Consider the following 13,941-nt stretch of genomic DNA (forward strand, 5'->3'; position numbering starts at 1 on the left):
AATGAATATTTGTCATTGAGAGCAAAAAAAAAAGGGCATTTTTCATTTCACCTGTATATAGATAAAACAGATCAGTATTTTAAAACTTTACATGGGGCTGGGCTGCTGCCTACTTTCTGCAGGCTTAAAGGCATCTATAGGTTATAGATTTGCCTAACAAAAAGATAACAGTAATGTCTGAGCATGAAACAAAATTAATCAAATTATATCGCCCCTTTAAATATTAATGAATCACTATGCTGTAAACAAAAGATGAGCGGCCACTTCATCGCCTTGCCGTCGCTGCTAAGGTCTAAGCTTGTCCCAGCTTATCTCCTGAGCACACTGTCCACACACAGTACTGCAACCCGTTTTGACACCCTGACTTCTGAGCGTAAGCATGTGTGCTAGGTTTGTACATTTTCGAGCCATTGCATGGTTTCTTGCAGTCTCAACAATCTGTGCGAGCTTAATGGTTAGCCTGTTCTCACGCACAGGGGGTGGTTTGTTGGAGATTGCGGGCTTCCTATCAGTTGCAGAGCCATTCTGGGAAGGTTGTTGCCTCTCGAATGTAGGTTCATCAGGTGAAACTCGCCGTACCTCCTCCCACTCAAGACTTCTCCGATATACTTCCCAAGCCATTTCTTGTTCTTCTTTGGATAGTTTCTCCTCCTCATTCTCTTGCAAGAGGGTCTCGTGTTCATGGTAATGTGCAATCCAACTAAATAAGACAATTCATTAGACATTTCATACTTACATAGGCTCTGTTTGGCATACCTAGCTTATAAGCTTAGAAGCTAGTAGCTACTAGTTTATTTTGAAATGTTATTTGGGTAACGTTTCAAAATAAGCTACTCCATATTACTTTAAACCCTTCATGTTTTACCAAACAGAACTTATAGCTTATTTGTAACTTAAAATAAGCTATAAGCTCTACCAAACATAACCATAATTCCCCACAAATCAAAGCAGATTCTCATTGCACAAGTTATAGATATTATTGATTCGTTCAAGGATTGAGGACACAGGAAGGAGAATAAGAACCAACCTTGGATGATGCCTGTCAATCAATGTTTGCATGAACTTGTCAGAGGATACACCTCCATTTGGAAGAGGCAATTTCTGTTTCAAAAAGCTACCAACATGGTCAGTAGTATTTAGTTCACTCAAACTTCCACCCAAATCTGGAATCACATCAGCACCCTCATCATCTCCAAATTCAAACAGATGCAGCATCTCTTCTCTTGATATGGTTCGATGTACTTGCTGCCGATCAACTACCCTTGCAGCAAGGCCTTCCTTAGTAACCTGTTTTAGTCAATCCCATCTCACATAAACCAAAAAAAAAAAAAAAAAAAAAAGTAAAATACAGCTAGCAATTTAAACCTTTAATACCTGACGCTTATATATTTTTTCCTCCATGGTTGCATGTGCCAGTAGCCGATAAGCATAAACAGGTTTTGTTTGTCCATACCTGCAATTAGTAAAGTATCATGTCATTGTATATTTGTGTGCCATATATGTATCTTTAATCTCACAAAAATCTACCCAAAGCACACCTCCAACTCCTATATATAGCTTGAAGATCATAAGTTGGGTTCCATGATCCATCCACAATAATTACTCGGTTAGCTGCATGAAGGTTGATTCCAAGAGATCCAGCTTTGGTTGATATCAAAGTACATTTGACCCTTCTATTATGTGGCTCATTAAACCTCTCAACAATTTTCTGCCTTAGAGAAGATTCTGTTCTTCCATCTAACCTGCTCACCACAAAACAAAGGAAAAGGTCAAAAGCTATTCACCCTTGGCCTCAATGGAACAAACAACAGACATGTACACGAAAAAAAAATAAAAACAAGAGAAGTTCAACGATGTTGAACCTGGAATGTAATTTGTAAAACTGCAATGATACTTTTGAATAACAACAGACATGCAGAAGCATGTGCAATTATAGATTACAAACATAACCTCCAATTTAGACTTAATCTAAGATATTTGACACAAAATATATCCAACTCGTGAACTCTTGAGATCTTCAAATGGATATACACACCTAAACCAGTCTTTCCCTTGCTTCCAAAACTTTCCTTTTTTCCCTGGGCGTGGCAATTTTGAAAGATAGAGTTCAATGAGGTCAAGTGTTGACAAATTCTGGCTAAATACCAGTACCTTATCACCAAAATTAGCACACATTGTCAGGATTTCAAGAAGCAGAACCATTTTGCCACTATAGTCAACCTCCTTGTAACTATTTTCCTTTAGAAGATCACTCCACCAGTCCTAGTAAAAACAAAAATAAGAGTAAGGGTGCAGAACTAGTTTATAATTGTCAAAAGAAGAGTGTGCAAGAACAGTGTAAGTTGCATAATAAGAAAATTAAAAGAAGAAGAAGAAGAAGAAATTAATAGCCATTGACGTGGTAAAACATCCAAAGCAAAAGCCACACGAAATAATAATCATAAAATAGAAAAATTAAAAGACAAGTTGTCGGTGTAATATTCATAGGACCCAGCCCAAGTTTGACAAGGCTTGGTAGATGAGCAATTATTAAACTAGGCTCTTGTCTTTAGGGGAAGGAGACCCAAGTGATATGAATCCTAACCCATGAAGATCTTTACAAGACGAGCCCTGATTATCTCAGATTAGCTATCCTGTAAAGATTCTATTCCCCATACAGAGTGGAATTAGGTTTCATACCTATAAATATGCATTATAATGGCAAGACAAGGCATTCAATTCAATTCAATTCAAGATCATGTACATGTAATCATCAATACAATACAAGTTAGTGGAGTTTGGCTTGACACGGCCCAAAAAGGCCTATGGTTTTTTCCTTTTGGGTTTTCACAAAAAAGTCCTTGTTCCTTTATGTACTTTTCCATGCCTTTTTTTTCACTATTATCTATATTTTGCATGGTCCGCATGGATCTAGGCTCATGAGCTGGTACATGAAGGGCTGGGAATATCAGGTTCCAGCACAAGTTATTAAGAACAAGACTCATTTATCTAGAAAAGAAAATAAAGGAACTGAAAATAAGTTGTTCAGAAGACATACAAATCATGCAAAATTGCAAATAAGGAGTTGGAGACAGTAAGTTCATACACACCCCATGAAGAAAGCCATTTGCATCTTTTCTGAGAGGCAATTCACTATTGTTATTTGGCTTCTCTGCAAAAATATGAAACATTTCTGAACAACTGTAGACATCAAACAAAAGCTAGGGCAAATATGAAGACAATGCTTAAAAACTAACAAATCTTTGTAGGATACAGATTAAAGAGTACATGCAATCCATATTTTCACAAGCTCTTCTCATCAAGTTCTGTGAAAATTTTACATGCGAATAAGAGCAACTTGTCATAGAATGTCAACTGTTTCCCCTCAATGAATCTCAATGGTTATGCACTTGGTTATGGTGATTTTATATTAACAAAAATGTAACATTTTAGTTTGCTCAAAATGCGAAATTTAATATTTTATTGAGAAGAAAACAAATTTAAATTTTTTTTTTTTTTTTTAAAAAGAAAAAAAAAAAGTACTAACTTGATACAGAAAGGGAAAGCACCTGAGGGAATCACATTATTGTCTGCGTTTTCATCACTTGAGCAATCCTCAACAATAAAGTTCTCAACAGCATCTTCACGCTTAGTAGTTCCTCTGTTTTCTTTCATTAGTTGCAATATCCCAGGATGGTTCCATATCTACAACCAGCCATTACTTCAGCTGAGTCCTAACCATATTAGATGCACACACTTGTATGCATATATGCGTGAGTTAAAATGGTGAGTTTCCTACTTCCCAGAGTTAGTTTCATAGTGTAGTTTGATTTAGTTATTGGCCTGCAGTTTCATGGCCCAAGTACATATTTTTCATTCATTTTACCAATTCTGTAAATTGAAAGCAGTAGAGAGATTTGATTATTTCAATTCTCAAATTCAAACATGCAAAGCCAGGCTTTTGCAATGTTACCAAGCTGTCCACATAGGAACCAAGCAATGTGTTTACTCGGTTCATACAACAATATTAAGAATTATTAGATGAGAAAATGTACCTGAGCTAAGGCTTGGTATCCTGCAAAAAAGGATCTCTTTCTTATCGTCTCACCAGTAACCTTATCCTTTGTGAAACCATGCACATCAAGAAATCTTTTGTATAATTGTCTCTGTAAAGGAGAAAGCTTAACAGATATTACAAAGACAATTTTTGGTGGCAAATCCTTCTTCACTACATTCATATCCATCCTCTGAACAAATCCTTTTAATTGCTCATAGAGAATATGAGATCTTTGGTTCATAATCTTCACATCCTCAGCAGTTGAATTGGTGTGTTGACCATTTTCTATAGGATTCTGAAACCTACATAATAGTCAAAGAAGGATGTGTTACACCACTTAGGGGGGAAGAAATTAGGAATAACTAAAAGCAATAAGTCTTTACCGATTTCTAAATTCATGGCTGCTGCCAAGAAATCCTTCTCTAACAAAATCTACCATCTGTCATGAATAAAATCAAAATCAGAAAGTTGTAGAATAAAGATCAAGTAATTTACAAAGTTAAAGGATTACAGCTTTCTTGTAAACTTACACAGTAGTACTCCATCAAGTTGTTCTGAAGAGGAGACCCAGTTAAAGCAATCCTTCTCTGACATTTTACTTGTTTCAAGGCTTGCGTGACATCAGCCCTTGTATTCTTGATGATATGAGCCTCATCACAGACTAGTATATCAGGCCCATCCTAGAAATTGCATATGCAATTTGACAAACACAGAAAGTCAGAATAAGAAACCAAAAGGGGGGAAGAAAAATACTGTTGTAATTTTATTTGTTTATTTGCTTAAAATATTAAAAGGAAATAGGTCGGTAAGCAATTAAGCACCAGAAATATGAGATCCATTAGAATGTATTAACTTTCCCTTTGTAAATGAGTGGACATACACCCTTTGTCCCAAAAATATAGTGACTACAACAACAACAACAACAAAAACTATATTGCATTTAATATAGGTTTCACTAACTAACCAGCTTGTATTGTTAATTCATTTTTACTTTTATATTGTACATCTGATGGGGGAAAGGGGATTCGTACCAAAGGCAAATGCCTGAAAAGGGCCTAGCTTACTAATAAGATAAACCCTGAAAGCCTTAAATTTTTCACTTCTGCCATGCTTTCAATGACTCTCTTTCACCAACCTATCTTAAACGAGTAATTCGCTTATTAAAAGGAATGATAGGAGTACACAAGAGTAAAGTGTTGAAGGAGCAGATGGCATCCCAATAAATGTTCGGTGTGTAACTGAACATAATCCAGTAGAAAAATTAAAATTTGATTTCAGATAACTCAGAGATGATATTCAACTCCAGAATAACCCAACTATGGAATCATTAAACAGACGAAGTACCTGCAGTGACTGGCAAATATCTCTTGCAATTTGCCGGTCCTTTATATGCTTTCCTAGAGACAGATTTCGGAAAGCAGAATAGCCAATTAAAAAAACACCACCTTTGGATCTCCATTTCTGCAGCAATTCAGCCCTTCTCTCCCTGAAACAGGAGGTGCCAAGGGGGAAATACATAAGTGGCCTCCATCAAGATTGTGAACAATTTTTACTTATTCCATTATGGAGTAGTCCTTTGAGAAGTAAGCTATTGAAAAGCTCAAAGAGATCCAAAAATTGCAATTATAGGTGGTACAGCAAAATATATTCCCCATTAGGCATAAAAGAAGACCATAGAATTAGCAAATAGTTGATCTCCAACCAATTCAAGTATTCAACCAAAGACTGAGAATAGTTATAAATAAACAAATAAATAAAATTGGTATAAAATATTTAAATAGATTTACCTTGGAACATCTTCAAGCATAAAGACACGAAGAGGTTTAAGTTCTGTTGGCCTCCATTTCATAAATTCAATCCTCCAATTATGCAGAACACTCACGGGTGTAACAATGAGGGCAGTTCTTAAACCCAAATCAACACATCTCATTGCAGCATACAGAAATGCAATTACCTGCAGAAAACCTTGAACACTGAGTACGTGCAATTGTTTATGAAAATCCAATTAATTTGAACTTGGATGCAACAAAGACATCAATACCAAATGTTGTAATAAAACACAGTGTTCTATTGGGGTGATAATTAACCAATCTCATAACCATAGGGGAAGTGCAAACAATTTTAGGGAGGAAAAAAAAAATACAGAAGACTAATCAAAACTGTGGAGTTGTTTTTCTAAAAATTTTCTTAATTGTAGAACATCATTAGCAATATGCGGATATATCAAGTGCTTTGTAACCATGTTTAAGATAGCCTTCCAATCTTTTGTTCATCTTTGTATAATTGATCACTGTATCTGCTTAAATAGATGTTATAAATCTGAATATGATCAAGAGAAGCAATGGTGAAAAACCATGCAATTTGGTACAAAGGTATTTTTTATAATTATTTCAATTTCATGCCAAAAGATTTAGTTATAAACTTATAATCACATCAAATAATGAAGCATGGGAGTTGTACAAAAACGGCAGCCAGAAAGCACAAAGAAATGATACCTGAAAAGTTTTACCTAAACCCATAGTATGAGCTAGGATGCAGCCAAGCCCTTTATCACCAGACTTCACATTTTTAATTGATTGAATTATATTTTCCCACATAAATCGAATACCAGCAACCTGCAGGAACAAGATATCAATGCCTGTCACTGGAAATTAAACGGACCTGTTAATAGCTAGGGATTTTTTTTTTTTTTTGAAAAAAAAAAAATAGAGTTTTCTATTAAAAAAAAAAAAAAAAAAAACTAGAGAGTTCTCCATTTTTTTCAATTTGACATAGCTTGGCTGGTTTCCTTAAGTAATGATAATAAATTGAAAATAAAAAACAAAAATAAAAATTTTAAAAAGCGAACAAAAACCAGGATGAATTAAAGATACTAAGATAGCAAGACTTCCAATGTCACCAAAGGAAATTCAAGATGCCAGAAATGTGGTAATCTGAAATCATTGTACTTCACCTATATAATAAAGTAAAGGCTAAATCAACAAGGAAAAATGAACCTGGTGGGATTTCAGTTTTGCTGACATGCTGGGGGGAATCCTAACAGCCTCCTCACCTTCATCCCTCACCACATTAACAACATAACCTGTCTTGGCATCACCGAGCATTTCAACACTACCATTTTCATATGATTTTTTACTAGAGCCTCCGAAACTCATCATCCTAGCCTTACTGGAAAATTGTGCTTCCAACGATTTGAGACGTTCTTGCCGTTCCTTCAATTGTACAAGAATGAACGACATCAATTAATACCTCATTCATAATATAAATAAATATAAAGGTCTCCAGTAATATGATTTTACTTTTTCAATTGCAATTTTTCTTTTGGTCTCTTCTCCCAATTCAGTATCATCAAGGATTCTGCGAATTTTCTTCTTGCGCTTTCTTTTAGTGCTGCAACATGGAAAGTATAAGTAAGCCTCAGAAGATGATAATAGAGCATTTGGCAAGTATAGCACCAAACAGATTTCAAGTCTTAGAAAAGTAGGAATATACATCAGTAGGTGTATAGAATACTAAGTGGAACATATTTGGAGCATGGGGAGGGAGTGGAAAGTTTTGAAACAGTAGTACCCTCATCTTACAACTGTTTAAACTAAAATATAGAAAACTCAAATAGAAGGGCTGGAAAAAGGATGAATCCATAAAGAAAGATTTAGAAAATGCTTCAGTCAAGACTCCATTCACATGCCCAAAATGATGAACAGGGAAAATACATGTTCCACGATCACTTTCAATAAGTATCCCAAACATGCTTGGCACAAACATTTCCAAGAAAAACTATTTTACAATAGTAGTTTCTGAAAAAGAATGTGTTTAACAAAAATTCAATACATTTGGCTGATTACATGATGAAAGCTCTTCTTGGAATGGTGATTTTGGTTAAAGTGGCAATAAAGGGCATGCATTGATTAAATTTGAGGCTAAGCTTCTTTAAATGTAAGGAATTAGGGATATTAGAAGCATCACTATTGTATTGTTAAAGTTCTAAACTTATTAGAAAAGAACTTACTGCCCATTTGGTTCACAGAATATAAACAAAGGGAATAGGAATAGGATTCCATAAAGAACATAATAGTAAAGGAACAAAATGAGAATACTATTTCACTGTTCAGTTCCAAAAAAAAAAAAAAAAAACATAGATAAGGAATAATATTCCATAGTTTTGATAACTTAAGAAACATAAAAGAAATAGATAGTGATATATCCAAAATGCAAAAAGACACAGGGCACGCAAATGTATAATATGAAGCATTAAAAAGGATGGTATTTTAGTCTTATAAAAATAAAGCCTACTCCTTGCTCACAAGAAATAGCTAATACCAATGACTGGGTCCAGAATGAAAGATTTTGAAAACGAACCAAACAACATTATTGGCCAATTCCATGAAATCATATTCCATTCCCTGCTTATTATGCAAACCAAACATGCTATTACATTAAAAGCATCAATTTTAGGCCCTTGGCTTACAAGGACTCAAGGAGTACTTAATCTTATCTACTCTAAAAAGTGTATTTAATAATTATTTTTTTACTTTTAGCTTTGATTAGATGCAGATGTTATCTATGCCAATTGACAATTGTCTATATTCTAGTTCATACCCGGCATGGATGTTTGATTCAGCATCTGAGTTGTCTGTATCAGAATCAGAACTTGAATCATCTGCTGCTAAACCTTGAGATTCTATAGCTTTCTCAAATGCTAAAGTCAATTTTTTTAGTATACTTGGTGAACAACAGCAGCACTGCCAACCAGATGCTTTAATTCCTGACAAAAATTCCTCACCAAGGTTCCTTTGTATGCATAAACTACAGAATAATGTTTTGCACAACCTACAGCTTAATAGATCACTACTTCGTCCACACCATCTACAGTAGCACTCAGAACAATCAACATCCTGTACAATGGACAAGCGTCAACAAAACAAACACAATATGAGAATATGAAATAAATGCTCATAATTACACACCACCATTTATCTAAATAGAAACACAAATACCAGGGAAGATAATACTTTTACCTTCATCTTTGCTACCATCAAGGTTTTGCAATCCATACAAACAATGACATCCAAAAGTGGATGTCGACATACTTCATTAGCAACCTCATCACAAGCAGTGCAGCGAAAATTTTCATTGTCATTCCTCACGGGAAGAGAATTAGAATGCAATATATCAGTTTTATAACCTTGTGAATTGCATTGATCCCCCATATCACTCACACCACATGGTGGAGAGGATCTATCCACAGTAAGATCTTCCTCATCACTATCTATAGTAATAACCTGACGCTTTCTATTTTCAGCATCAAGCTCATCAGTTACAAGCTGGCGTTTGGACCCTCTGGCCTCAGCAATTGAAGAATCTCCATTGCATTTTTCCTTATCCACCTCCAATACACTAGATCCACATGCTTGCATTTCCAAATCTTGATAAGAACTACCATTTTCGTAGCATTCAGAAACTTGGTCCGTTGTTTCCTGGTTAAAAGGAAAATAAAAATAAAAATAAAAACCAGTAACAGCAAGTTACCAAAAAGTTATACCCTAACATAAATATTAGACTATATCAAGAAGACAGCTAAGAGAGAAAAATGTAGGCAGGTATATTAATATTCCGGCAAAACAAACTTAAGAACATGATTCCCTAAACCATGCCTAGACACATGAAAGCTGAAATCCAATGGAAGTGTTACCATAGAAGAGAAGTTGAAATGCAATCCAAATTAAGCATGTGAACAAAATTAGGAGTTATCCAATTAACTGAAAAACAAATGGTATATCTTAATTAACCATGTGAAATTTACCAATTTCCGCTTGTTCCTATGCCGTTGTTTCAAATGTCTCTGGAGCTTCTTATCAATTTTCACATCATCCTCCTCTTTGACCTGTCAATAAACATAGTTATTAACAAATTACATTTAGATAGAACAATAAAATACTAGAAGTGATAGAACTACTTGATGAGTATAATTATTAGGAGATTAACCACTAAGTAGCAGGAAGGGAAAACAAGATAAATATCCACTAATATGATGACAAACAAGCACAGGCTTGTGAAATTAGAAGGGAAATATATTACATTTAAAATAAAAAGGGAAAGAAGGAAACTCTGAAAAATAAAAGCAAAAGAAAATTTATTTAAAAAAAAAAAAAAAGTAAGTAGAACTAGTAGATACCATTTACAGACCTTCCTAAATTTTCTCTTTTGTTCTTCAGATAGATCATCTACAACAAAAGCATCAACCGGATCATCTTCTATATCATCAATTTCTTCGACCTGGGGAAAGTAAATGTTAGAATGGAACCTTATAATTAACGGACCAAGCCTATGTATAATTTATATATGTATATGATGTTCTCGTAATCTTGGAATAATATTATGTTCTGTCTCATAAGATTGTATCAGAGACCTAAAGGTTGCCAAAAACACCACCTAGGGTTAGAGTACTGAAAAAATAATCTCAAAATCTAGCAATTGGGAGCAAGAGTGGATTTGTTCTAGCCTTCCCACACATTTAATGCACTCAAATGTGATTTGTTAAGGAGGGTTGCAGAGGTCTATTCAAGCCTTCTCAAACATCGACAGCACTTGAATATGAGGCATGATGGCACTCCAACAATGTGACACGGTTGACAAGGTGTTTGGCATCAAGGGGCAAGCTTCGGTGTTAGTTGGTTCCAGTTCACCTTTGGTTTGCATAGCAACTATGGTTCAAATGGAGTATTGATTTCTACATCACATGTACAGATTGGGGCTCAATAGCACTAGAGTAGTAGAGTTGACTATATTTGTAACAAGTTGGGCATCACCAATATGGCAACATCAAAAGTATTAATTAAAAAATTGAAAAATCAAAATAGAATATGAATATATAAATTAATGAGGAAGAAGTATATAATAAAGCATATTGAAAAAATTAAGATAATATTGAATGGTAAAAGGAACAAGCAAACAAGCAAAAATTAATGAAAACATCATTTAATGAGTTTTCTCAAACTCAAATGCAAATCAGCTGGTATAAGGATCTTTATGTCTACAGTGAGAAAACAAAAGTAGGGTGGCATTACAAGGATACAAGGAAAATCAATACTATCATGGTTTTCAATTCATAGATTCATCAAGTGGACACCGTTATTCAGCTTATAGAATCTTCTTCTTGCTTTCATATTTAATCAGACTGCTACCTATGTTTGGGATTATCATATGTGGCATTCAGTGTATAGATAATGTTGATTAGAGTGGATCAAAACACACAAACACACACACACACACACACACACACACACACACAAAGAATGACTTGATTCAAGAAAAGAATAAAGAAATAAAGTTTGCACCAATAAAAACTCTGAACTTAGGATGGTTACACTTAGAAGGCTATTAAAGGTTTCACCTCATCTACTCCGGGAAATTTTAGACCCAGCTCAGCAGCTTGCTGTGGAGTACTAGCCAAGTAAACAGAAGCCCACTGCTTGCTTCCAAATGAAACATTATCCAAAGATGACTTATCAGAACACATTTTGTTGAAAGAAGTCCAATCTATACTAGTGTCCAATCCTTCACTGCCATCATTTCCAGCGAGTTTTCTCCCTAAAAAACCGCTAGCGCCCTCTTCTAGAATTTTACCATGTTTTCTGTCCCAAATAAGTTATTGTTAGCATGACTACACATAATTTAATCATTAGTAACATATAGATAAGAGAAAAGCAGAGAATTCACCTTCTTACAGGTCTGTGAATATCAAGATATTTCTCAGCATCAACAACTGCTTCACTGAAATCACTTGTAACCTGAGATCCAACCCACTGAGTTCTCCTTTTCCATGCTTCAGTGCAGCAACCATTAGGAGCTTGACTTTCAATCCACTTATATAGACTTGGAAGTTCAATTCCAGCACCATCAAGTTGTTCCTGTTCAAATGGAGACAAGGAAGTTGAGCCACTAAAAGAATAGACAAATAATCACAAGTAATCCATCAAAATTAGATGCCACATTCGTTTAATGACAAAATTGTGGAATCACATGCTTTTGGGAACAAACTGGCCTTCCAAGCTTGTGCATCCATATAGATCAGACAAGAACCAACAGTAGTTATTGACTATCAAACGGAGAATGAATTATTGACTTTCAACAACTCCTAATGTGAGGAGAACAAATTATTTTAAATCGAGTTTTATCACCTTTCTGTCTTTGACAAGTGTCTAGAAGATAACTGCATCTCACAGCCACAATTATAAATAAAAATAAAAATAAAAAATAAAAAACAAACAAACAAACAAACATATTCCATTGATTCCTTACTTTTATTACTAAAGATATAACATCATTGCTAACCACAAATCATAAAACTCAGTTGTGTATATTCAGCTAAAGTTGTACTATAGCCAAAATGCTTTCCTTCCCTTAAAATTTTATGTTTGGTTGACCCATTAATACTTCCATTATCTCTTCTCTCCTTTGAGAAAGTAGCATAATAAACCCACTGAAGTTTGAGGCGGCAGTTCGCCATCATGATCAAACAACTACAACTCATCCTCCCTTTTTAAACTTATTGTCCCACCAAAATTCCACTACAAAAATAGCCATGCTGCAATTATGCCTTATGCTTTGGCATTCCACCTCTTTGTTAAAGTGGAATGTACGCAGAAGGCCAAGCCAAAATTTAAATTCTTAATAGCAAGTATTAAGCATATATAATGATTAGTGAACTTTCAAATTGAATTCAAGTCTTCATTCCTTTTAATCTAAGGCCAGAAAAAGTATAGTATTTCTTTCTATTCTTTACAGAACTTATAGGTGAAAAATGAGTAGATCATTAATCACAACTCACAAGGACACAGCATTATAATAAAAAGATGGAAGTTAAAAATAATTTTTTTTTTAAATAATCATAAAATAGATGTTACCATGAGTTGAGCACTCTCTGCCTCAAGTTCATCGAGCTGACTTTCCCACTCTTGTTTAAAATTTCTCATTTCTTCAGCCACAGCACTTTCCAACTGAATGAGCCCAAAATTAATGCAGAAGTCAAAGCTATACATCAGCTTTGGTGATAATCACATGAAGACGGAAAGGAAAAATAAAATCACATTTGATACAGAGACAAGTTAATGAAATAAATATACAATACATCATCTGCACTGAGAGTTTGAGCCAACTCAGCCCTAACATCGCCCTCCACTTTCGCTAGTGACTCTTCTTCTAAAGCCTCCTGAGCCTCTGCAGCCTATGAAAAAGGCCCCAGAAAACACCAAAGATGTTAATACAAACAAATCGACCAAAACTCGTTATACCCAAACAGATACAGAAATATCTTGAGATCAGAGGCGGGGAAGATAAAAAAGCAGTGATTTGTAATGTTATACCTTACTCTCAACTTCGAGAAGTTCAGCAATGAGCTCTTCGATTTCCTGCTCGGTCAATGGCTCCTGCCGTTCACCCAAAAACCAATAAATCAAATCGGAAATTCAAAAGAGCATATCTCCATCTTACTTTTAATAGGCAAACCAAATTGAGGAGACAAAAAGTGCAGTGGAAATGAAATGTAACATTGCTGTAGTGTAATACCTCGGGGAGCAAGTCCTCCTCTTCCCCTGCTGCTGCTGCTGCTTCACTCTCGTCGTCTCCGTCGTCGATGAATGAATCCGAAGCTGATGAAGCTTTCTCGATGTCTTCGTCCTCCTGTTGTTCCTGCTGCGTTTGAGTTTGCTCGGCTTTCTCTTTCTCTTCCTCCTCCTCTTCCGCCATTGGTGGTGGTTTTGGGTTTTCGAAATCCAGGAGCGAAACAGGGATTTTGCGTGGGAATATTGCGATTTTGGAGGGCTAGGGAAGACAAGAGAAAGGAAGAGAAGCGAATTTCATTCTTATATAGTAAGAAAAGCGGGGATTATTGATTTATATTTATA

At 35.2% G+C, this 13,941-nt stretch overlaps 1 protein-coding gene across 1 annotated transcript; it reads right to left on the bottom strand.

Moving 5' to 3' along the window:
• Nucleotides 1-15: 15 nt before the first annotated feature.
• Nucleotides 16-13,902, bottom strand: LOC109190556 (protein CHROMATIN REMODELING 20). The gene is made up of 25 exons (XM_019341059.1): nt 13,604-13,902; nt 13,402-13,464; nt 13,167-13,262; nt 12,943-13,035; nt 11,756-11,946; nt 11,430-11,670; nt 10,223-10,312; nt 9,840-9,920; nt 9,055-9,513; nt 8,636-8,931; nt 7,336-7,426; nt 7,033-7,248; nt 6,532-6,651; nt 5,824-5,990; nt 5,381-5,522; nt 4,567-4,716; nt 4,420-4,475; nt 4,035-4,338; nt 3,549-3,684; nt 3,090-3,151; nt 2,036-2,262; nt 1,539-1,742; nt 1,375-1,453; nt 1,028-1,287; nt 16-700 (listed from the first exon to the last, which is right to left on the bottom strand). The coding sequence occupies exons 1-25, from the start codon at nt 13,781-13,783 to the stop codon at nt 286-288; spliced, it is 4,419 nt and encodes a 1,472-aa protein (XP_019196604.1). The 5' UTR covers nt 13,784-13,902; the 3' UTR covers nt 16-285.
• Between the last annotated feature and the right edge of the window lie 39 nt (nt 13,903-13,941).

The sequence above is a fragment of the Ipomoea nil genome, unplaced genomic scaffold, assembly GCF_001879475.1.
Source record: "Ipomoea nil cultivar Tokyo-kokei standard unplaced genomic scaffold, Asagao_1.1 scaffold1576, whole genome shotgun sequence".
Classification (NCBI taxonomy): Eukaryota; Viridiplantae; Streptophyta; class Magnoliopsida; order Solanales; family Convolvulaceae; genus Ipomoea; species Ipomoea nil.

Bases quoted from the DNA above. Each gene is read 5' to 3' on its own strand.
- LOC109190556 (XM_019341059.1), bottom strand. From the start codon at position 13,783: ATGGCGGAAGAGGAGGAGGAAGAGAAAGAGAAAGCCGAGCAAACTCAA. The intron at 13,465-13,603 runs GTATTACACTAC...GGTGAACGGCAG, and splicing joins AGGAGGACTTGCTCCCCGAG to GAGCCATTGACCGAGCAGGA. The intron at 13,263-13,401 runs GTATAACATTAC...CCTTTTTCATAG, and splicing joins TTCTCGAAGTTGAGAGTAAG to GCTGCAGAGGCTCAGGAGGC.